At 46.0% G+C, this 23,777-nt stretch overlaps 1 protein-coding gene across 1 annotated transcript in view; it reads right to left on the bottom strand.

The window, feature by feature from the left end:
* Nucleotides 1-23,777, bottom strand: part of LOC119437512 (tetratricopeptide repeat protein 30B) — a 54,888-nt gene that overhangs the window by 15,085 nt on the left and 16,026 nt on the right. The window contains exons 2-6 of the mRNA XM_049661036.1: nt 20,679-20,885; nt 12,247-12,399; nt 8,209-8,370; nt 7,477-7,713; nt 2,217-2,320 (exon numbers count right to left, since the gene is read on the bottom strand). Coding sequence (XP_049516993.1) covers nt 2,217-2,320; nt 7,477-7,713; nt 8,209-8,370; nt 12,247-12,399; nt 20,679-20,885 — 863 coding nt within the window. The remainder of the gene's footprint in view (nt 1-2,216; nt 2,321-7,476; nt 7,714-8,208; nt 8,371-12,246; nt 12,400-20,678; nt 20,886-23,777) is intronic.

Raw genomic sequence — 23,777 nt, 5'->3', positions numbered from 1 at the left:
ATTGCGTAATCAAGAAGTACAGGAGGCATACGTGAATATCTTGGCAAATATTTGCAAGGATTGCACAGCAACCTTGGTTTTCCACAAGACAAGCAGAAAGATACCCATCAAGAAATGGGTCAGGCAAGGAGACACAATCGCTCCTACGCTATTCACTGCATGCTTAGATGAAGTATTCAAGCTCTTAGACTGGGAAGGCTTAGGAGTGAGGATCAACGGCGAATATCTCAGCAACCTTCGGTTTGCAGATGACATTGTTCTTTTCAGCAACAATGGGGACGAATTACAGCAAATTATTGAGGACCTTAATCGAGAAAGTGTAAGAGTGGGGTTGAAGATTAATATGCAGTAGACAAGCATAATGTTCAAAAGCCTGGCAAGGGAACAAGAATTCAGGATCACCAGTCAGCCTCTAGAGTCTGTAAAGGAGTACGTTTATCGAGTTCAATTACTCACAGGGGACCCTGACCATGTGAAAGAAATTTACAGAAGAATAAAATTGGGTTGGAGTGCATATGGCAGGCATTGCCAAAGCCTGACAGGCAGCTTACCACTGTCGCTGAAAATAAAAGTCTACAATCATTGCATTCTACCGCTGCTAACATATGGGGCAGAGACTTGGAGGTTAAAAAGAAGCTCGAGAACAATTAAGGATCGCACAAAGCGATGGAACGAAAAATGTTAGGCCTAACGTTAAGAGACAGGAAGAGAGTGGTGTGGATCAGAGAACAAGCGGTGATAGCCAATGTTCTAGTTGACATTAAGCGGAATAAATGGACCTGGGCAGGCCATGTAATGCGTGGGATGGATAACCGGTGGACCATTAGAGTTACAGAATGGATACCAAGAGAAGGGAAGCGCCGTCGAGGACGGCAAGAAACCAAGTAGGGCGATGAAGTTTGGAAATTTGCTGGCGCAAGTTGGAATCAGCTAGCGCAAGACAGGGGTATTGGAGATCACAGGGAGAGGCCTTCGTCCTGCAGTGGACATAAATATAGGGTGCAGCTGCTGATGATGATGATGCACTTATTATTCTGTTTGGATATATTAGACCTATTTATATCCGACCATATAGAAAACTTATTTAATCCAAGCAGCACCTATCGTTCGCAGATAACAATGCTGCACAATTTGAAACCTACCTGCTCATCATCGAAATTTACAGAATAAGACCTAGAGCTTGGAGTGAGTGTAAGCAGGTAGCCCACTTTTACAACAAACTGCGAAACTAAGCACGCTGCCTTCAGGCACACTAGACAGCTGGGTGAATAATCTAGAGAAAGCATCGCCCACTCTTACGTGAAACGTGCGGTAAGACAAGTTGCTCTCCACTGCGTTCATCATATCACCACGGACACCCCCCTCGGAAAAATCTCGCAAAATCCCAAAGAGCCATGTCGTATCGTACACTTTCTTTAGATCTAGAAATACCAAGAGTAAAAACTGCTGATGTATAAATACATCTCTGGTGTTTGCCTCGATGCGGACATGGTGGTCTATTGTCGACCCACCTTCTAGGAAACCACATTGGAAGGGGTCTTTAATTTTGTTATTACGGTGAAAGCCATAGATGGCTCACGGGTAAAAAAATCCGGCGACCGTCCGGCGTTATGGCACCAAAATTCAAGTGACGTCTCAGGTGACGTCTGAGACACATTAACGAAACTGTTATCGTGAGTAGAAGCAAGCTCGAAATGACTTTGGAAGCTACGAACATAGCCACATTTGGTGACGCATGCGCCAGTAAGCCATCAATTTTTTTATCAATAAAAGAGCTCGATTACCTCTGTTTGCGTTGTACGGACACCCTTCTAAATTATCAGTGTGGCCACAAAAGTGTCTGCGTGTGGTTTTCCCGGTTTTGTTCATATTTGCCGAGCAATGTACACGTGTCTGATGACGTTTTGAAAAGTGCAAGTACGCCTGCAAGAACTGGAATTAAATCTGTTGTTGAAAGTTAGCGCTGTTTGTTTGTCTAATGTGCCTTTCCCTGTCTCTCTCACTCTGCCTGCCCTACAAGAAACTAGATGAACGAAAAAGAAAGAGAAAGCCGCAACCCTTCTAGCATGTCATTAACCACGGAAAACCAGTGGCGATGTCTTATCGACCTAAAAAGAAAACAAGAGAAGGTCTCAGATTGCAGAGTATCGTAAAAGGGTATCTGAGGCCGCGTACATAATTTGCGCGAGCCACTATATGGAAGAGTCGCCGCGTACCTGTAAGTGAGCGCCGCGTGCTCAGCCAGCAAATCGGCGGCGAGGGAATGTTGCTCCAGGCGGCAGCACAAGAGGAGCAGGTTGCCGAATGCTTCAGGCGGCTCCTGTCGAGCGCATAATGAAGAAGACGATAAGGCGCGCAGGAAAGCATCGCTCATTGGACAGGGTTGTCAAACAGTTCCGTTCAGCGACAGAGAGAAAGAAATGAGAGGAAAGAGGCAGGGAGGGCAGCTTGTGGCTCTCTACCCTACACTATCGAAAGGGTAAGGGGGAAAAGAAGGGCGAGACAGCGGAGTGGGGGCACGTTTTGGGAGACGGCACATACAGAGAAAATATTCCGACAACTATTGCAATAATTCTGGCAAATCCAACGAACATATCGCTATCTTCATTAACCGAAGTTTTCTTGAATAGTTTCAGTTAAATGGTATGCAAAGAGGTACATGAAGCGTGTAATTGTGCTTTATTTCCAACTTGTGTTCAGTATACACCGATTTCTTAAGTTTAGGTAGAAGTACACATGGCGTCATTGTATGGCACAGGGGCGCAGCGATTACTTTGCCGGGTAAGGCAATGTTTAGTGAGTGGTGGAGGAAGCATTGTGAGCAGAAGTGTAGGTACACAGAAGTATGAAACATAACGATCTTTGTTAACCTTTCAACACCCCTGACAAACCCGTAATCAAACAATCACCCCTACCAGGTGACCACGGTGACCAGCTGCCGACTCTATTGCACAAGAATTCCTTTATCCTTAGCAAATGCCCTTTCTCCTGCAAATGTTGTTCGTGCTTTCCTTGTCAGCGTGAGATATGTAAGAGAACCACCCACTATTAGAGCACTGCACGGGCCAATTTTTGCGGCCCGGGCCCGGCCCGGGCCCGTTTTTACATTGGGCGGCCCGCCCGAGCCCGATCAAGACATTTATGGCGAGACCCGGGCCCGGCCCGGGCCCGGGAAATAGTCTACGTTACCCGCCCGGCCCGGCCCGCCACCCCTTTACCTTAAGCCCGAGCCCGGCCCGAGCCCGGCTCGAAACCGGCCCGAACCCGGCCCGAGACCGAAAAATAGATGTTTTTCAGAGTTGAGAAGCCCGAGAATAACTCGCAGAAAGCCCGAGCCCGGCCCGGGCCCGCGTCAAAAAACCCGAGCCCGGCCCGGGCCCGGGTCAAAAAGCACACGCCGTGCCCGAGCCCGGCCCGAGCCCGTGAAAAAACTGCTCTACCCGGCCCGACCCGGCCCACGGGCCGGGCCGGGCCCGGGCTTTCGGGTAAGCCCGAGCCCGTGCAGTGCTCTACCCACTATGTCTACTCAGTCAGACACCGACGGAAGGATGAGACATTAAAGCTAGGTCCGCATCAGCCACCTTATCGACTGTGATGCGATAGCATTATCAGGAATGCAGTAAATGCAAGTTAGGCTCATGTTACAGATCACATTGAAGACCATTTCGAGAGTACATGTCGTGCATTCGTGCAAGAATCGACCCACCGGGTCACCACCTTTGATTCTAACACATTCCGGTATCGGCCCAATCTTGATTACAACACTTCCGGTATCAGCTTAGTTTACTGCTACACTGTCTCCGGGGTCAGCCCACATTACTCGCCAAGAAATCGACAGAGAGGAAATCAGGGCTGTCGATAGGCAAAGAAAGCTTCAGTTAAAAAAGAACTATTACTCCATTTCCCCTTTATATACAGTAATAGCATTTCCTCTTTATATACAGTAATAAAAATTTTCGAGATAAGCGGAGTTTCGTGATAGCCGAATTCACAAAAATATAAGCATAACCACCGTGTGAAGCCAACATGACGCCTTTCCAATATGGCGCCGGTAACCGCCGACTTCCTCACAAAAGCTCAATGTACCAGGAGCGGTACGTTTAGTAGATCATTTTTGCGATATTATGTGCGACCCAATTTGGCACAGGTGCCACGCGGTTTCAATAATTCAGGTCGATGCAGTTGATTCTCGAGCCATTTATTTTCCAAAAAGAAACTTGTAGTACTGGCTGCATTCGGTGCGAGAAAAGCGTTCTCAAGCTGCCCGGCACACCCGTTTGCCGTCATATGAACAATGGCCTCCAGATCTGTATCTCTCGAAAGCGCCATGCCGCGCGTTGCGAGCAAACGCCGCGGGAAAGCGCTCGCCGCCACCCTGCCTAGTACCGGGACCATCGCCAACGCAGCGGCGCACAACAGCTGCCTCCGAGCACCGAGCATCGAGGCGCTGCCGTGCGTGGCCACGGCAGCAAAAGGAAGTTGGTGTTGGCGTGGCAGGAGTGTTTACGAGTGGCGGCGCGCTCACCTCTGGCCGACTAAAGCCCCTTGATGTTAGAAAGTAGCGACACTCTCCCCCACGCGCGCGCTTTCCTCCTCAATTCTCCTCGGATTTCTCCCCCTCGGCGCTGAACCCTCCAGTGGCTCGCTGCAGCCGCATTAGAATCAATGCGCGCGCTTGTTTATTCGGCCCTTTGAAGCGTTGTATGGTAATTTATCCCTTGTGAAACTGTCATGACGAAAGTACGTTTCCGATAGAACGTCGTGCCATTTTTTTAGGACGCTTCGATAAATACAAGCGGAAGCGCTCCGAAAAAATGAGTACCAAGCAGTGGCTGAGTTGTTTACCTCTACGTCGCCACTTGGGTTGTTGTAACGCGGAGGTGTATTGGGTGCATACAATATAAGCAGCGTAGAGTATAAACGAGAATTTGGTTCACTATCTTCGCTCTTAAAAGGCTCAGAGAAAGTAACCAAGAAGAAATGTGATAGTTTACTTAAAGTGAATTCGCCAAAATAAGTGCGCCAAAAGCCTTTGTACCAATGCCACTGTGCGAAATACGTGCTGTGTTTGCGAAACAGCCAACATAGAACTTTACACACGCGCCTGTATTCCGTCACTATGAAACGACGAGAAATTACATTCCATCACCTCTGGGAGTAACCTAAGTCTCTCTCTCTCTCAAAAAAAAGGCTGATTGCTTACACGGAAACTGCTAAGACTGGCACTTGATAATTAACTTACGGACTTCAAGATGTCAAGTTTATCAGAATTGAGGGAGATTATCAGAAGCGCGTGGCTTGTACTTAATGAGCATGCGCGAATAATACATAATACCACTTATCTACCTATATATTGCGGTTCATGCCTTCGCAGCATAAAGTACATAAAGAAAAAAAATGCTCGCAGTATTGAAACTTTGCAAAGATACAATGAGCACGCAATAAGAGTAAAATAGTTCCTTGGCTTCACAAGTATCAGGCGCAAGGATCCCACGCACACACACACACGCGCACACACATACATGCACACACATACACGCACACAAGCACGCACATACACAAACACGCACACAACTACAAAATATGATTTACAGGCATTAACTCACAAATTACCATACATTTGAAAACTAACGCACGCGCGAAAACACAAAAAGCATTGTCACGGCTCGAAGAGTCAACGAAAATTTCAGCCGACTCACTTAAAAAAACACTATGTGCACAGTTATTGGTGCTCTGTATTAAACTGAACGAAGAGTCCGGCTATGCGAAGAGCATTAAAATCTCCATGCAACTTCATCCACAAATATGAGGAAAGCTGCAACATTCACCTCGCAAAGAACGGCGTGCTTAGAAGGGGCGAAATCCCTTCTCCCGATGTTGTGGAGCCACTGCTTCCGACGCACGACATTCCGTTCACCTCGGGGGATATAAAATAAGGCTTGCCTTTTCTCTGGCCTGCTGCTGCATTGAAACGCGCAGCAGCAAGGCATTTTCACAGAGAACGAATCTCATATTCCTACGAAAGGATGGAAAAACTTGGGAAACACACGTTCGGAGCGGCAGGGCGACCACCACTTGGACTGCTCATGGCGAGCGGGAGAAACGAAAGGCGCGCGAAAGCAAGTTTCTCGCCGTTTTCGTGACGTCAGGGTCACCTGACGGGGTAGGCTCGAGCGCCGCAGCCATTCAGCGTGGCGGATGCACTGCCTCCGCGAAAGAGGGGGAGAAAAAGAGGAGGTTGACCGCGCCGGCGAGGGTGTTGCGGCGTAGATCAAAGCGTGTCGCTACTTTCTAACATCAAGGGGTTTTATGGCCGACGCTACTCTTTCTCGCACTCTTTGCGCGCGTCAGCAGTCGTAGCGACGCTCCGCCCGCGTTATCAATGGGATCGAATGGCCGAGAAATGTAGATGAGGGTGAAATAGAATCAAGCAAAAGGCATTGGGCCAAAATTGCAGGCCTGGACCGATATTCTTTAGCGATGCGGTATGCTTTATTTTGTGATAGCCTTATCATTCACCGCTCGTAGCCGGCTGATCCCATTGATAGCGTGAGCGGACCGTCGCTCCGACGTCGCACCGACCAAGCACGAAAGCACGAAAAGGCATTAGCATCAGAAAAGGCATCGCTACAAAATACCGGCCCTGGTTTCACTTTTTGGAGACGCCACAGGTGCGCAAGGAAGTACTAAAAAACATTTCGGTACTGTCCTTTCTTCAGCATTTTCGCAGTGTAGGCTTCGAGATATCCGAAGTTCCGCGCAGTGGCGTTTAGAGATAAGGGGAGAAAAACCCATGGAGTTGACATCGTGACAGCGAAAAATTCCACTTATCCGATAATTCGAGATATCAGAGTTCGAGTTAACGAGGCTTTACTGTATATACATATCTGAATACACGAATATAAATTACTTAGAAGATAATAAAAATTGATTGTTTGATTTTCGAATTGGTAGTGCAATTTGTACTGATTATGCTGAAGGGCTATTCAGCTTGATTTTTGATTTGTTTCACAAACTATTCCAAAACCTTCGTTTCGACACCAATTCCCCAACGCGAGCTGGTTACTCTTAAGACTACGATAAGAGGGCTGAAATTGTGGAACATCGGTATCTAACATCTACGTAACTCGCCGTGGTTGCTCAGTGGCTATGGTGTTGGGCTGCTGAGCAGTAGGTCGCGGGATCGAATCCCGGCCGCGGCGGCCACTTAGATTTATGTGTGCACGTTAAAGAACCCCAGGTGATCCAAATTTCCGGAGTCCCCCACTACGGCGTGCCTCATAATCAGATCGTGGTTTTGGCACGTAAAACCCCGTAATTTAATTTTTAATATCTACGCATCTGAAGGACACACCAACGACACACACACACAGAGGCGCACTCAGGACATGCGCAAGAGTTTCGCGCAATGATAAATGCGGTTAATTCTGCGAATGTTTCTGCAAACCAATCGCTGTAGTTATATGGCGTTAGTACCTGCAACAAGAACTGCAGCTTGGCGAGTGCTGCAGCCGGCTGCTGGTCGGCCTCCAGGAGCGCCTGGTTGTGTAGCGTCACGGCGTCCAGTTCGTGCTCGGCGCGCGGAGGCATGTCCGTGAGGGCTTCGCGCGCCGCTGCCGGGTTTGCCAGCCGTAGCTCGATGGCTGCCTTCAGGTTAAATGCTTCCACCAGCGCGGACGCGTGCAGGGCGGCCGTGTTGCCCACGCTGCGGACCTGCACACATTCGTTTATCATCTTAGAGTGATTCGAGTATTGCTTACAGAGGCAAAGAATGCTTAATATGTGCATCCCCAAACGAAAGTCATGGAATGGTGCTTCTGCACGAGCACGCCGAATTGTATAGCAAACGTGTGTGTAGCGAAATTCAGCCACTAACGCGACATTTACCTAACACGTTGCAATGCGACACTCGTCCAAGGATATCGACGCCAACACAAACTTCAATAGGTATAGACGAAAGCAGCAGTTACATTATGGATATCGCGTTAAAGTTTCTAGCTGTGCAATGCTTGCAGTCACGAAGTTTCCTTTTTTTGCATTACCATTGATATGTTTCTACTTAATCTGGAAGCAAGCTTTGTCAAGAAACTTGTAGTGTTGCCAAATATTCCCGCCAGAGAAATCCATTAGGTAGCAGTGAAGATTTAGCTTCATCCTAAGTGCAATGAAAAAAAGAAAACAAAAAGAAACCGATAGATACTGCGGCACCTCGAGTCCTTCGGTGGCCATTCCGACGCTCAGTTCTGGCCGGTCCCGAATGCCCCTCTCGATGATGTGGGCCAGCTGCTGCAGAGCCGGCGCATAGTCCCGCCGGGCGTAATGGCACAGCGCCACAGCATACCACAGCTGAGGAGGTGCGTCCGCTTGCGACTGCGTGTACGCCGCGGGAGCATGGACTGAAGCTCCCTCGCCATTAAAACACGGAAATACAAAAATTCTCAATACAGCCGAACCAGGTTATATTGAAGTCGAGTCCGGCACGGAGATATCTGCGTTATATCGGATATACATTATATGCATAAGCTGACAACGGCGAAATAAAAAAAAATACGCGATGACGTCTATGCGAAAGAAACGTACTGCCTGTGCGCGAAGCCGGGATTACAATCACTTCACCGAAGGGACAAGAAAATTACTTATTATTTTTTGACCTCATTGCACAATATGTATAAACAGTTCCTATTCTCCAACTCTAACTTCTCTCCCTTTCCCCTGCCCCCTCAATTGCCGATCGGGTGTCAGCAGAAGTAGGTAGACAGGTACAGAGCGATCAACAGTAATTTCCTTACTTTTACCCCTCATTATAATTAAAATAAACTACCAATTACCAATACTACGTATGAAGTGCGATTGTGATGCCTCCTATGGCGCAGCAAAGGGTCTCCTGCGCATTTTCATGCCCCGTCGGTGAGTTGCCGTGTTGCTGCGTGACCCAAACACAACAATAAGTTACGTATATGCGCTCGGCACCTTCGTTGATACGCGCCCGTGCAGTCGGTGTGATCCCACGTCATAGGTAGTACGTTGGCCTCCATATTGCGCTAGAACCAAGCCGCTCGCCAAAAAGTCCCGCACGCGTGCAGAATGCGCTATTTTATATTGCTGTTGCTGAGTATAGTCCCAACCGAATGCGAACCCGAACTCTGCTGTTACAGTCGTTAGTAGCTCGTGCGTGTGATCTCACGTTGGATCGCCGATGACGTCTGGACTGGTATGAATGTATTGACGGAGAGCCTGAAGCGGCGGCTCTACCCGCCAGTCAACGGTAAATTTTACAGCACAGAGGTCCATTAATTTGAGTTCCAGAACAGCGGCGCCGTAGCCGGCATTGAATGTCTGCCGGAGAACAGCATGGCAGCGCAGTTTACGGCGAATCCCCGAAGCGGCATGCACGTATGACCACGGCGTCAGGGAGAACCGGCAGCCGAACGCGGACATCTGCAGAATTAACGCAGAATACAGGGAGATTTGCTGGCAGGAGACTGTAAAAGTACTAAGATCGACTATTGTGAAACGTTTGAAACGTTCAGGTACAGGACAGCATTTGCACCGCATTGCAGCGTTTGCTAGATCTTGAGTCTACAGATATCGGGCGGAGGCAGGCTTCCGATTGGCGTCACAACTCCCTTACACAGTTTTGCTATCTTTTTATGTTTGAGTTGCTCGGATGCACACATCCGTGATGTTTAGCCACAGCCGTATATCTAGGCCTCAAGGCCTAACCCCCGCCGCTTCGTCTGAATTCGGCAGTCAAAGTTAGTGGTTTGATGCCACGTCAACGTCCCGGCAGCATTGTTCACGCGCGCCATGTGTGCAGCATCATGTGCACAGGTCATGTATAAACATCGTTAAGCCAGGTATAAATTATAAGCCGACAAGTTCAAGGGTTTTGCGAGCCTAACAGCTCACTCTTCCTCAGTCTCCGACGCTAGCTTCGCGCGCTTGGCATTCCGGAGCCTCTCCAGTGAAAAAGCTCGCCGGGCGATATCCGCGGGGTAGTCGGACGCCGCTTGCTGACGATGGCTCAAAGCCTCCCGCTCCCGCGCAACGCTCGGAGAAGACGGCCCGGCCTTGCTCTCATTCGTGGCGAGCGCGGCGTTCCTTTTATCCAGGCACGCGGTGAGTCACGTGGTCAGGCGGCGACCCGTCTGCGGAGAGCGCATGTGCCAAGCCTGCGGTGGCGGCTGAGCTCAGCACAGCGAGTCACGTGATGCGTTGCCAAAGCTACGGCGCAGCTGCGGTGAAATGAAGGTGAAATTGCTGATGACGGCGAAACTGGGCATGACTAGGTTAGTAAAGATTTCGCTTTAAAATCAAGTGGGAAACCGTGGAGTGTCAGATATTTATGTTGCCGCTGTACTTTTGTTGCACGGGCATACGTGGTGGTGTCGCGGGAAAGGCCGAGCAATGGAGCAGCTTAGAAAAATCAGGCATCTAATAAATCTCGCAGGAGAATCTCTAAGGTGTCAATATTATCACGAACAGAGTTTTAGTAATCTAGAAATTGAGGTAAATGCAGGGCACTCCCCCGGGACATTCAAGTACTTGCCTGATGACGCAGGTATACTCCCCTTTTAAATTCTATCACTGTACTACTCAACTTTGCACTTGTTATAAAAATGTCATTGTATTGAATTATCAGACAAAAGAAAATGCTACTTCTCCAATTCTATTTATATTTGACAAAATAACTCATTGACAACGACGCGGGCGGTCGAAATGTTTCCTTTTCGCAAACTCTGCTCCGCCCGAGCTTTCGCGTTTCAATTGTTTCGTTATCGCGTAGTGCTGAGCTGGTTTTGCTGGCTCTCGAAACTCGCACAAACTGCAAGTAGCAGAGCATTCCACTTCCATGTGATGTCTTGGCATGCCCGAACGGTCCACGCCACTTGGCCAGAAGCTGTTGCAGCGGCGTATCTACCGCTCGGTCCTGGCTCGGTTTCTTCATGGCCGCGCGTTGGTGTCTTGGGTAAAAAACCATACCGCCGTCTGTCGGGAGCCGTTTTACTCACCGATGGCACCAAAGGGCGGTGAAGGCGGATGCCATCACCACCCAAAGTGCCTCGAGTGGCCAGTCATGCGGTAATTATGCGTGTGTTCGCGGGTTTCTTTTACATTCAGAAAAACACTTTTATGTAGCACGTATTGAGCAACAGAAAGCTGTATCGGGAGTCTCTCACGTTGCTCTACAATTTTCTCATTGAGACTTTTCATCTAATCATAATAATTGATTAGTTGAATAAATAAGAAAGACTAATTATCTAATTAGGCGGTATGCAAAAAGTAATCTGAATATCTCCAAGCAACGGTAAACAATATTACCTTGGTTCTGTCCAGCTACGCAGCATTTGTGTGTTTTTGAAGTTTGACCCAAGGTACCTGAAACACCCTGTATACCCTATACATGTATAAGTACGTGGGTTTCGCTGCGGTCAAAGCGTTCCATTATCAGCTTCCATAAAGATAAATGTACTCGAGTGATCATCTTGCAAAAATTGTAATCAGTGAACGCCGTAATTGCGCTAATATATCGTCTTTTTTGTTCGCCGGATAGAAAAAAAAACGTGTTTCCGGAAGTAAGCTGCAAGGTACACACTGGGCATCCTCTCGCTTTGCTATAATGTACTTACATGAACACTGGAAATGAAATTAACTTCAGCAGTCAAGTGCACTTTCGTGTGTGTGTGTGTACGAGTGTCTCACTCGCAAACCTTGTCGTCTAGTGAGTTACCGCGCAGTATGAATTACCGACACACCCAGGAAACCGTCAACTGTAAGCACTTTAATAGGTCATGACCTGTATAACTGGATATGCGTGAAATACGGCCGTTCAACACAGTTCCAACGTCGCAACTGTGACAAGGGTAGTGTTGTTTATGTCGAAGATTTCCGTCCTTATTTTTTTGCGTGACAATTTCCGAAGAGGAATTAACCACCTCTGTTTATAGACCAAGGCTAGCTGGGGCCCCCAACAGTCTGCACACGCCTCTCAATTTGGCGTCTGGTAAACGACATTTTATTTTGTAACGGTCGCTCTCACATTACACAGTTGACATTCTGCTACCACTTGCTGCAGAACAGCTGCTAAACAGTATACTCTGGTCTGCCTTGCTACAGAACTCGTTTTCAAAACACTGAAACGTTCTGCACAGAACTTGTGTTTCAGCTAAGTTAAAAAGTGGTAAGTTCTAGCGTGTTCCCAGTTTTTGGGTGAATCTATATAATGCTAAATTGCTCCTCCGTAACTCTCACCTGGAGCGCCTTGTTGAACAGCGTCAAGGCCTCATCGGGTCTTCCTTCCTTGTAGGCGAGGCAGCCGAGATTGACTTGCGTATCTGCACTGTCATCTTCAGACGGACCGCCTTGCAAGAGAAGCGCGCGGGCGCCTGCGAGGTCATCCTGCGTTGTTGTTCAGAATATTAAATAAGTTTCCACGGCATCCCTTTGCAGAACACAGTGCTCATGTAATGGAGCGTAATTCAATTTCATTGCTCAGCCACATCCGAACCGTCTTGACACTTTCATACCAGAGACGTTCTGAGAGTAAGCTTCGTCATTTATTTTCACACAGAAACTTTATTGCCAGAAAAATTACGCCCGGGCATCATGAACTATACACCTTGCACTATTTTCCCACATAGTCGCCACCAACACTGAGACATATCTCGGATCGTACAAACAGTTTGAAGAAACCACTCTGGTAAAACTTGGGGCCCTGCGATGCAAAAAATTATCGCACAGCCTGCTCCACCTCAGCATTTGACAAGATATGACTTATTCACCCTACACGATCTATAGGCGTTAATGGATGACGGACACACTAGTCCCACGTGCCCATTCATGCCGCATAACAGCACGCACTTCCTTTGGCGACCAAGTTGCCAGCACATGTCTGTCTTCCATCGTAATTTGTACGATGGAACGAACCTACTAAGTGGTTCGTTTGAGAAAGGAAAGGTTGGCGCTATCTTCTGCAGCCGTTGAGGGAGCACAGCTAGGCGCCACAAATAACCTCGGGCACGCCCGTCTGCTGCTACTCTCTCTTCTTCAGCGCTCTGCGCATGCGTCATTCCTCCTCCGCTGACGCTCCTTCCGTCGTTTAACCAGAAACTGGCATGGATTCTTATGGCGATTGTTTGTTTCACCTAGCGCACCATGTTCCCTTAAAAAATGACGAAACTTATTTTTGGAACGTCCCTCGTATGTCAAATCCTCCAGCACAGTACGCAGCGACTTCATATGTTTTCATATCCGTAGAAGTGGTGCCTCTGGAAGATTGAATGGTAAGTGCCTTACTGAAGCGTGTAGAAAACATTGACTGTGTAGCCTTGTGGAGTGCCTCACTTCTGTCACACCGTATACTTTATACGGACATCCCTCTCAAACTTTGTTTCTTAGGTGTTCTTCGCAGATTTGGGCTCTACGAGGCTATTAATGTGTCCTCATTTTGTGGTATTTAGCTGAATTTTCGCCCTTCCATGTATTAGCTATACGATAGTGCTCCACGAAATTGTTATCGCGGACTCATTAGCGCGCCACATCTGCTAGTCAAATTTAAACCTTTTTGCTTTCTGAATACTTACAAAATCTGCGAGTAATGATGGGATTCCCCGATAGATCATCTTACCTTCCACGAGTTCCCAGAGCACCGGAGCACCTATTGCACCAAAGTACACCTTTGCGATACAAGCAGCTGCTTTCGAGTCCCGTCAGTAGTAAAACAATCACGGTGAAAGGGAAAAATTAATGCTCTTTCGAACCAAATTTGGCCTAAGCACTTCTGTGCAATTACACCACAGCAGGCTCGCACAGCTCTATTCTATTTGATCATATGCACATCTTCGATATACAGATATACGCATATTCGTTGCTCTTTTCCTCAAACCACACTTTTATTGCAAGTCGTGAAACTTGTGAATTGAATGCGCTGGTAATTTTCCTCAATGACCTTCAAATCAATCTAGCGCTTGGGTACAACACTCCGGTTTCTACTACCGCCTGCATTTGCAAGACTGCAACGCTAACCAACATTGCTTGGGCGCGTTATTGACTTGAAGGTGTGTTCTTTGTACACCAGGAGCTCGCGTTCGTTGCTTGCAATCTTCCATCATCATGCACTGCACAATCCCGCACGACTTCAGCCATCAACTACGTATTGTTCAGGTAGGAGTAGCTTTTCTTTTCTTATCCTTTTAGTCAGTGTTCGCCAAAAGTTGGCTCATAACGATTCGTCTAGCGAGCGCATTTTTTTGCAAGATGGCCTACGCTCTCTCGCAGTTCACAACGGCGGCCGCTCGATTATACCGACGGCCACTACACAGTCACCTGGAAGCGCTTGTTCTTGGCCTAATTTGCGTTTACCAAAACCGGCATTTACAGCTAGAGAGACGAACACAAGAGCAAGAAACATGAATGGCAGCATAGCTCGCAAATGTCAATTAGTTACTAGTTTACACACAACACAAGATTATAGTATAAGCTTTTTGAGCGTAATATAATTCGAAACGCCGCCTTCAGAAGATAACACCATTCTACTCATTTTGATGAATTATTTGAAGAGAAGGATACAACTTGCATGACAAATGCAGATGAAAAAAACATGAAGATGAAAGAAGACTAGACGTGAGCTCCTAAATTACCTGCTTTTTCGTCTTAATATGTGAATTTCTTCGTTTGATCTCAGCACTCAGCTGTCAAAATTCCGTCGACGGCTTTCTGTTTCCCGAGGCGGCAGGACTCTTTGGCCTCCAAGCTGCACCAACTGCTCGCATGGCAACTGAAGGAGTTGGCAAAGGAGGGATCCCGATTCTCCCAGCGCTAGCCTGATGAAGGTGAAGAGATGAATGCTTTCGGGGAACAACAGACGCCCGCTGTGCAGCCGGTTGGCAGTGAACACTTCAACCCGTGTGCGACAACGATGCCGATCACATCTGACAAACTCCCCAATGAGGGCACGTAGTGACGATCATGAGCTGTAGAGCGATGCCACAATAGTTGAAGCCACCGAAATGGGCGACAGATCGTTTACCACGGTGACATACAAGAAAGCAGGCCAACCGGGAATACCAATGATTTTCCAGCTATTTGACTCGGAAGCGTGTTTCTGGAAGGTGAACCCAAGCAAGGTGGCCAACGGGATTGTTACCACGGCAAGAGAGAAAGTACAGTTATTTCGTGTAATGAGGAACGGTAATCTTTCGGTGAATGTGTCATCCCTCGCTGCCTCTACGAGATTGCTTGAGTTGACTCGTGTTGCAGACTTGCAATGGGGTCGTACGTACCACCGTCGTACGTGAAAAATCTCGCAAAAATAACACATGTTCCAGTTCAATACACTGAAGACCAACTACTTCACTACTTACAAGACTGCGGTGTCATTTGCCCCAAGAGGCGAACCAGATGGCTTCGGCGAGAAGATGAAGCAGTGGAACCATATGAACTTGTAAGCGTCATCCGACGGTTCTTGCCCGATAAAGCATTGCCAAAACGCGTTTTGCTTGGATTTACGAGTCACGCAGTAGAATAATATTTAGAGTCTGAAACTCGCTCGTACAATTGTCAGCGATTCGACCACGTTGCTACATCCTGCCATGGGCAACTGTGACGTAAAATCTGCGCCGAAGCGCACGATTACGAAGCCTTCACCTCTAGAAATCAGCTCAAGTGCACCACCTGCAATGGAGGCCATACAAATTCATACGCTGAATGTGCGAAGCACCAATTGGCTTCATTACTCAGGCGAAAAGAAATATTACATGAGCGTATCTCAAAGCAAGGCTCGCCTTCTCCGAACTTAGATGCGGTCAACCTAGTGAAAGCAGCTACTTCGTTACAATCAGAAGAGCGCAAGACAACGCATCTGATGTTGCTAATGATCTACAGGGACTGAAAGGTGAACCAAGCCGAAGGACAGCCGAAGAAAGACGTCGCCATGTTTTGCTAACCACCAAGAAGAGTCCCAGCAGGCATTCATCCTTTCAAGAACATATGCACCTGCTCATGTCTCATGTGAACCGGAATCATTTCAACAGCATATAGTGATGTCTAAGCTTGTTGCATTTAAAGCACTTTTGTGGTCTTTTTCTTTGGCGATCAACCTTCCAGAAGTGAGCTCTGTCCTTTCGTTAGAACCGCTGCTACTTCAACCATAGCTTACAACATAGCATAATGGCTCCTCAGATGGATGACTGTTTTCGAAACAAAACCATATTTTAGTGGGTTGCAAATGGCACGTGATCTAAGAGTGCAGACTTCAGGAAGCTTGTTTCGCAGTAAAGATTGCCCGTTGTGTGCCTTAGCGAAGCCAGAGTAGGCCGTGACTTTCGGCTCTCGAACTATGTCATGTACACATCTTCACGAACTCCGAGCCCTAGCATAACAATGTTATGCGTCAGACGCGATCTACCTTCCAGTTTTGTCTTCTCCTCGGATTCTGGTATGCCTGAATACATGGCCTGGAATGTTCAGTTCAAAAAGCCTCAAGTGATCATTGTTTACATTTATATGCAACCAGCATCGCGAATTATTGAGTCAACTTTCGTGCATCTCTTTCAAAGAATCCAAGGACCAGTCCTATTCTGCGGTGACTTCAATTCTCATAACGTTACTTGGGGAACTATAGCCACACTGATTCTAGAGGCATATCTTTACCAAAGGCTATAGACGCATGCAGTCTTGTTGTACCTAATGAATGTTCGATAATTAAGAGGCTACTATAACGCTATTTGACTTGACCTGACTATAGTGTCCACTGACCCTACGCGCGGTATTAGATGGTGCACAGATTGTGAGACACGGGGTAATGTCCACTACCCAATTCTCATAGCGCATCCGCGTATGTACTCGGCAACTACTCCTAGGGTCACCAAACTTACTAATTTGCAACTATTTGGAGAATATAATTCTGCGGAACTTAACCAAGCAGACAACTTGGACACGTTTGTGTCATCGGTACTTAGCAATTAATGCAGGGTTACGCGATACACAGCTGTTCCGGAAAGCCATTAAATTGTCTACGCTGACGATATGAACGTCTCCGAGCAGTTAGACGGAGAGCAGAGCGTCAGTTTCGCCATTCCGGATGGCTTGAAGATTATCAAGTGAGTCAAGCTGAACACTGAAAATCTGAAGTGGAGGATAAAATCCAGCAGTTTTCGATCAGATAAAATGGCTGGTTAAAAAAACGTTCGTGTACACTAGACTGCATCTTTCACTTGGTAACGGTTGTTGACCACAAGATCAGCGGTGGGAAAATTGTGTCGCTGTGGTTATTGATGTTAAGAAGGCCTTTCACTCGGAAGGTCACCTTCATGTTCTGCATGGACTCTCAACGGTCGAAGTGCATGGCCAGGTTCTCAAATGGATCGCTAACATTTTGAAACACAAAAAGATATATACGAATACAAATGACCGGCAAAGAGGTGCACACATCATAAACATAGGAGTTCGGCAATGAAGTGTATGAAATTCACGCCTCTTCCATGGAGCAATAGCAGGCTTACTAGCAGTACTTCCGGCAACATAAACATATCTATTTATGCTGATGACATTTGCATATGGACGTTGCACAAATCTAGAGGCTGTCAAGCATTGGCTGCAGGAAGCTTCAAATCCAATAGGCGATTATTGAAGAGAACAAGGCCTGCAGATATGCGAAATCGGCTGTTTTGCCTTTCACGAGAGAAAAAGTTAGAAATTTCGGTCTGTCACAGAAGGTCATCAGATCGAGCTAGTTCGAAACAAAACATTTCCTAGGCGCGATTTTAGGCCACCAGATTCGATGGACTCATCATTTGACCACAATGGAGGCCCAAATCAGTTGTGTCATAAATGTTCTCCGCAGAATCGCATGTACGAAGTGGGGCGAAACATCTTCATCCCTGCTGCACGTTCACTGAGCACTTGTCCGCCACAGAATTACTTCGCACCTGTATTGCAGAAGTTATCTGCGACGTCCCTTCACCAACTACCGCTGTTACAGGCTCGGAGTTTACAAGTGTTTCTAGGAGTCCCGCAAGCTACATCCAGTCACCTCATTATTGTAGAAGGGCGGGAACCACATTTCACCATAATTCGCAGCCTGAAAACATGCCGGCATTTCCTCAGAATTTCTGCTTAGCATTCCACGCACCTACTTCTTTCAATGATAGAGAACCGTACAAGTGCACAGATGCATGCCATGCTTCAAGAGCATAAATCAATACTTCCACGATCGGTTTGTTGGCACTCAGACTTCTGCTACCAACCATGGCTTCTACAGGCACCCAAACTACAAACATCAATCCAAGGTCTTAAAAAAGAAAATCAATGTTTCCACATTGCCTGTGAAACAATAAGCGTTACATAAGATATTTGACAAGTACGAGGACTCTATTCACGTCTACGCGGATGGTTCTGTAATCAAAGATTGTGCGACTGCAGCTTATGTTATAACATGAGAGAAGTACGCTTGCCGGCTTGGACACACGTGACCAACAATAGCGGAATTAGTGGCAGTTATCCAAGCCACATATTTTACCAAAATATATCAGGCACCAAAAAAGTGGGTAATTTGTACGGACTCCTTATCGACTTTACCATGTCTTGAAGCTATTGATAACAACTTAGCACAAGCACGAATAACGTACGCAGTACTAAACCGATTAACTCAGGCTACTGAAAGAAAATATCAGGTGATATTACTGTGGGTCCAGGGACATGCTGGTATAGTTGAAAACGAATTAGCGGAATTGTTCGCAGTTTCGACCCATAAAGATGCAGAAATTCAACTCATCCTTTTATCACCAGTGGACACAGAAAGCAAATTAAAGGTACTAAAGAAGTAATTGTGTATGTCAACCTGGTTTAATGAACATGCGGAGCAATCTATTCTTTACGAAATGCACCGCCAACTCAAATACCAGCTGGATGTAGAACTTTCGAAAAGGGACGATACACTAATTCATCGGCTGCACCATGGGACAGCACACAAAACAGTTTCTACATCGCATAAAACGGGCTTCATATCCGGCTTGCTCCTGTGGTAATGACGATGAGGATATTCGCCGTCTACTCCTCGAATGCCCCTAAAACGTGACGCAAAGACGGCAGAGCAAAAGCTACACTCCATTGATTCTCACCGACCTTTCTTACTGGCAATATTGCTGATTCCGTGGCCATCTAAAATAATACAGCGAAAAGAATTAAACGCGCTCTAATATGTTTTTCGGAGACACCGACATCTTTAACGAGTACTAGATGCTGCACTGAATAGTAACACAATGTAACTACAGCTTGGTTCCATTATTTGTAATTATTAGTGCTTGTATATTACGCGTTATGCTCTTTTCTTGCTGAAGCTCAATTTTGACTGTCATATCTGAGTGGTAACGTTATTTTATGAGTGTGTATTCTTCATCCGCTTACCTGCTCATCGCAGACTGCATCATGGCCGCTTGTGTGTGTGACTGTTTACGAGCTCGGTGTGGTGCAACTTGCCTTCGCCTTTTATATCTATGTTCTTGTGGGTGCTATGTTCGTGAGTGTAGAAGTCTGTGATTTAGATTTTGGCCCTAGGACGTTGTTTCTTTTCCTTCTCTTACTACAAATATATATTTTGATACCATTGTTTCTGCTATGCGAAAAGGAGTAGCCGTCACCATTATAGGGTGACTACATCTCCTTCTTTTATTTTGATTTCAAGAATAAAAAAAGAAATGACTCATAACCTAGTCTCGCGCACTCATTCGTTTTTGAACTAATTCCTTTAGGACATCTACTAAATTTCTTAATGGGAGCCTGAGGGTTCGCTAAGCATAGGCAAGTAGGAGAGGTACTGAAGCTTCCACCAGTTTCGAGGTGTCCGTTCTCTAACGTGCGACGAAATGCTTTTTTTTGTTGTTCCTGTTAAAACAGAAATAAAGAAAAAAAAAGAACTAGGTGGAACAGTGCGTGACGCTGCAAGTGTGAGGCCGCTGATCTGTAAATTGGCTCTAGATTCAAAATTTATTTCTAGTGGACTTGTCTTATGAACTGTCCGGTTCAGATTATTCAATTTCATGATTTGACCTAAACTGATGAGCTAAAGGATAGTGATTAAGACTTTTAGTGCATAATTTCCGCTTCGAAGAGTAGACCATCTCATACAGTATAAATAATTGTTACATTTGCCACAGGCGAATTTTGATAATCCCAAAAAGATTTAAGCAAACAGCTGCTTTACAGAAAGAATGGGCATGTGCAGACGGAAACAAGGAATTTATATGCGCAGGTACAGCCAATGCCAATCTGAGCAACTAGTTGTCAGAGAAGCTAATTTACCAATCATTGCGCTCTCGCTGTTATTCATATTTCTTATTTCTCCAGTCAAGCGGCATGTCACCGATAGTCACTACAATTACAGTCACACAAGGTACACGGGTTTCACGTCAAGCGTTCACGAGCAATGAGGACGATGCTGTAGTTTTATAGAGTGACACAACCAAGTACGTTGTTCCTCTCGTACGCTTCAGCGTGTGCCTCGTAATGATGTAAGACGGCCAGCGTTATACACATGCTCGACATAGCCGTGTAGTTGTTCTCTTTAGTGGCAACTCACCTGCTAGCTTGCAAAGCTTTGACACACCGGCACAGAATGTGGAGGGACCTGCCATTATAGCATGTGTCACTGTTATGACACCTCCGGAGAAGAAACTGCCTACCTGCGCGTAGCGGATGGCCGCTTGCAGCTGTCTTGCAGCTGGCGCCATCTCGGGTTTGTCTTCGGCCAAAGCAGCGGCGACCTGGAGGGCCTCGTCGTAGGCGCTGCCGCTCTGGTAAAGCGCTTGGGCGCGGCTCAACGCGTAACGAGGTTCATCTGGACAGATAGTGCACAGTTGCTCGTAGCAGGACGCAGCCTGCTCGAACTCCTGCGATATAACAAAAAATCATATAGCGCGGAACCGGCGTTACCGTAAATCTCGTGATGAACACGTGGTTTGACACTGTGTTTAGGTACAACCTGAATGTCCTAAGGTTACCTCTGCCTGTGATCTTGTACCTATTCCTTCCCAACGTTTCCCCGCCAAGATCACAATCGTCTCTTGTAAATTTCCGCCGCCGACCAGTTAAGAGAAAGCTTTACGTTGGGGCTAACTCTGATCACCCTAGTGAAATCAATGTAAATTCCCAAAATGTTTTCATTTGACAACCGCTAGACTGATTGGAAATACATTTCTTGCATTTCAAGGAAAACGGAAGATTCTAGCAACTCTATGCCGCAAAATTTTTCTATGAAAGCTTGAACTATTTTATATTGAATTGCTGAAAATTGCAAGGTTAAAAAATATAACCACGAAGTTTACAAACCCATAGCTCTGCCCTAAATGCAGATGTCGAATTCTTTCAACTGTATCTGTCAGAACATCTCTATAGTGGATAGATGTTATATATCTATAGACAATTTACATGAAATTGTTACAAAGTTTACGAGGTTGTTGCAAATCCTACTGACAAATAAGTGGCATTACATTTCAGAGGGATGTATAAAAAATCAATTTCCTCGGCTTGAGATGTAGTATTAGCTGCATTTTACGGCATTGTTATATCGTTGTTAATTGCTGATTTATAGTGTTGTAGATTTGATACATGAATTTTCTAATATTTTGAAAAAGTTCCTTAAGATATGCTTGAGAAATTGAAATTCAACTCCCTGGAGTTAACAGATTTTAACTTTTCCGATTAAATGCAGCAATTCTCACCGAAATCAGTTCTGGGGTTGCCAAGAAAAACGATTTCTCCGTTCCCTTTCATTAAGGTAAGAGCTGGCCAGCTGAAGCTTCCTCTTTTTGCTCTCATCAGCCAATCATCTCTCTTCAACCAAAGCACACATAGAAGCCGGCTGTTCCTTCTGCTTCTAATTAGCTGGATATATTTCGCCTTACATTATAACATGCTAAGTCGCTTCTCAATTTTACAGCAGACACGTGTCGCCCCTGTTGTTATTCTTTGCTCTTCTGTGGGTCTGTTCCCGGTCATCAAGCGCGGGCTTTAAAAAGCTATGCACTAACCCCCTCCCCCCTTTCTGATGTCGTAGAAATTATCTCTGTTGATTTTACCTTTGTCGTCCTTTTAAAGCTCTATAGGCTTTTTTTGTTTCCTTCTTTTGTATCGACTTTTGTATCCAATTTATCACACTTGTCCGCTTGTACTTTCAACAATCCTGCACCTGGTGGTGAGCTTTTCTGACCTCTTCCTTCATACTTTGTTCGCGATCTTGAGGTACAAATATTTGCGCACGTTACTTGCCCATTTCTTATCATCCATGTTCCCGAGTCATTCCTAAAAAACTTATTCTGATCCATGTATTTTTTGACTAAAAAGAGGCCGAACCTATGTCGTTTTGCTCTCTCTCATTTATGGTTTTACCTTTGGCAAGCAAAGCCAATGACCCACCACCTTTCGGTGAACTTAGAACCCTGATAAGATCTATTAGGCAGAGTGTGGCGTGTGCAAACGTTAACGCTGGGGCCATTTCGCCTTTCCAAATGTTTCTACTACCCCATAATAATGAAGCCAAAACGTACTCTATGTTTATTATTGCGGCGGTCCAGCTGAATGTTAAGAGTGCAAAGTAAATCAAAGCTTAATGTACTGTTGCTTTCTGTTCGCCTTATTATAGAGGAGCCACAGTACAGACTCCCGTAAAGACAAACCGGCTATAACCAAATGTTTGGATATGAGGAACACTGTGTGAACATTTGGTTGGTTTTCCATTCACCCAATGGAATATCAATCCTCTTATCATGAACAGGTAATTAGTCTAAGCAGAACTTCGGCAGCCGCCATTCACACGTACTACCCTGCTCAGCGAAAGGCGCAGATACGAACACTCGAAGAAGGCGGTGTTGCTATAGGTGCACGAATTCTGTGGCCCTAAACAGCTATACCGGCGTCTACGATGGCGTGGATACCTGCAGGGCTCTCATAATCGAAACATTAGTTTAGGCGGTCCTCGAGACGGCTCTTAATTATGTTGACTGCAAGATAGAGCAGCTAGAGAAACCAGCGGTATTCACACACGCCGATGTTGCCTTGAATTTTTTGGTCCGTCTTTTTTTATAACATGAGGGCACTAAATAATTTTTCATCAAGCTAGGTGGAATGGCAACTTTTGCGTCAGCACACATGTATACACAGCGCGTGCAAGCAAAAATTACTTGATAGTCTAAACAAGAGTGCATAATTAGTAATACATTGTTTATTGAAAATGCAATGAACGTCTTCTAGCATCCACGTTTTGGTTTTATATAATGCCGATTTATCTATGATTTCAAGTTGTAAATACTTGGCTGCAACAGTCGCTACTATTTTGTAATTTTACAGAATTGCGAATCACTTCCTATAGACGAACAAATTTTCACGCTCCTTCGAGTTCACCCCAACAGAAGTATGGGGCACCTTATTTGTAGAGTCCTTCATTTTCGGGTAAAACTCGATAATTCCCACTTTTCGCACCCCGAGCGAAATTTATCAATATCGGGTGAAGCACAATTTCTCCTCGAAGTTTGTCCTTTCGTAAAGGATAACAATAAATGCAGGTGTTACGAAACGAATGAATGCTGCCCACCTTTTGTGATCCAGTGGCCAAGATATATCAATATTATTATTAATACTAAATGAATTAAGTAAATTACTTATTTTCATTTAAACTTCTAGCGAAAACCGGCACATATAACGATATATTGTATCCAATATCTGCTGCCGTTCAGTCAACGAGTATTTGTTTTTTTTTTAGCAGCCGCGTTTACATGAACCTTTAC

The sequence above is a fragment of the Dermacentor silvarum genome, chromosome 1 (assembly GCF_013339745.2).
Source record: "Dermacentor silvarum isolate Dsil-2018 chromosome 1, BIME_Dsil_1.4, whole genome shotgun sequence".
In the NCBI taxonomy this organism is placed as follows: Eukaryota; Metazoa; Arthropoda; class Arachnida; order Ixodida; family Ixodidae; genus Dermacentor; species Dermacentor silvarum.
This window is presented reverse-complemented; position numbering and strand designations above follow the sequence as displayed.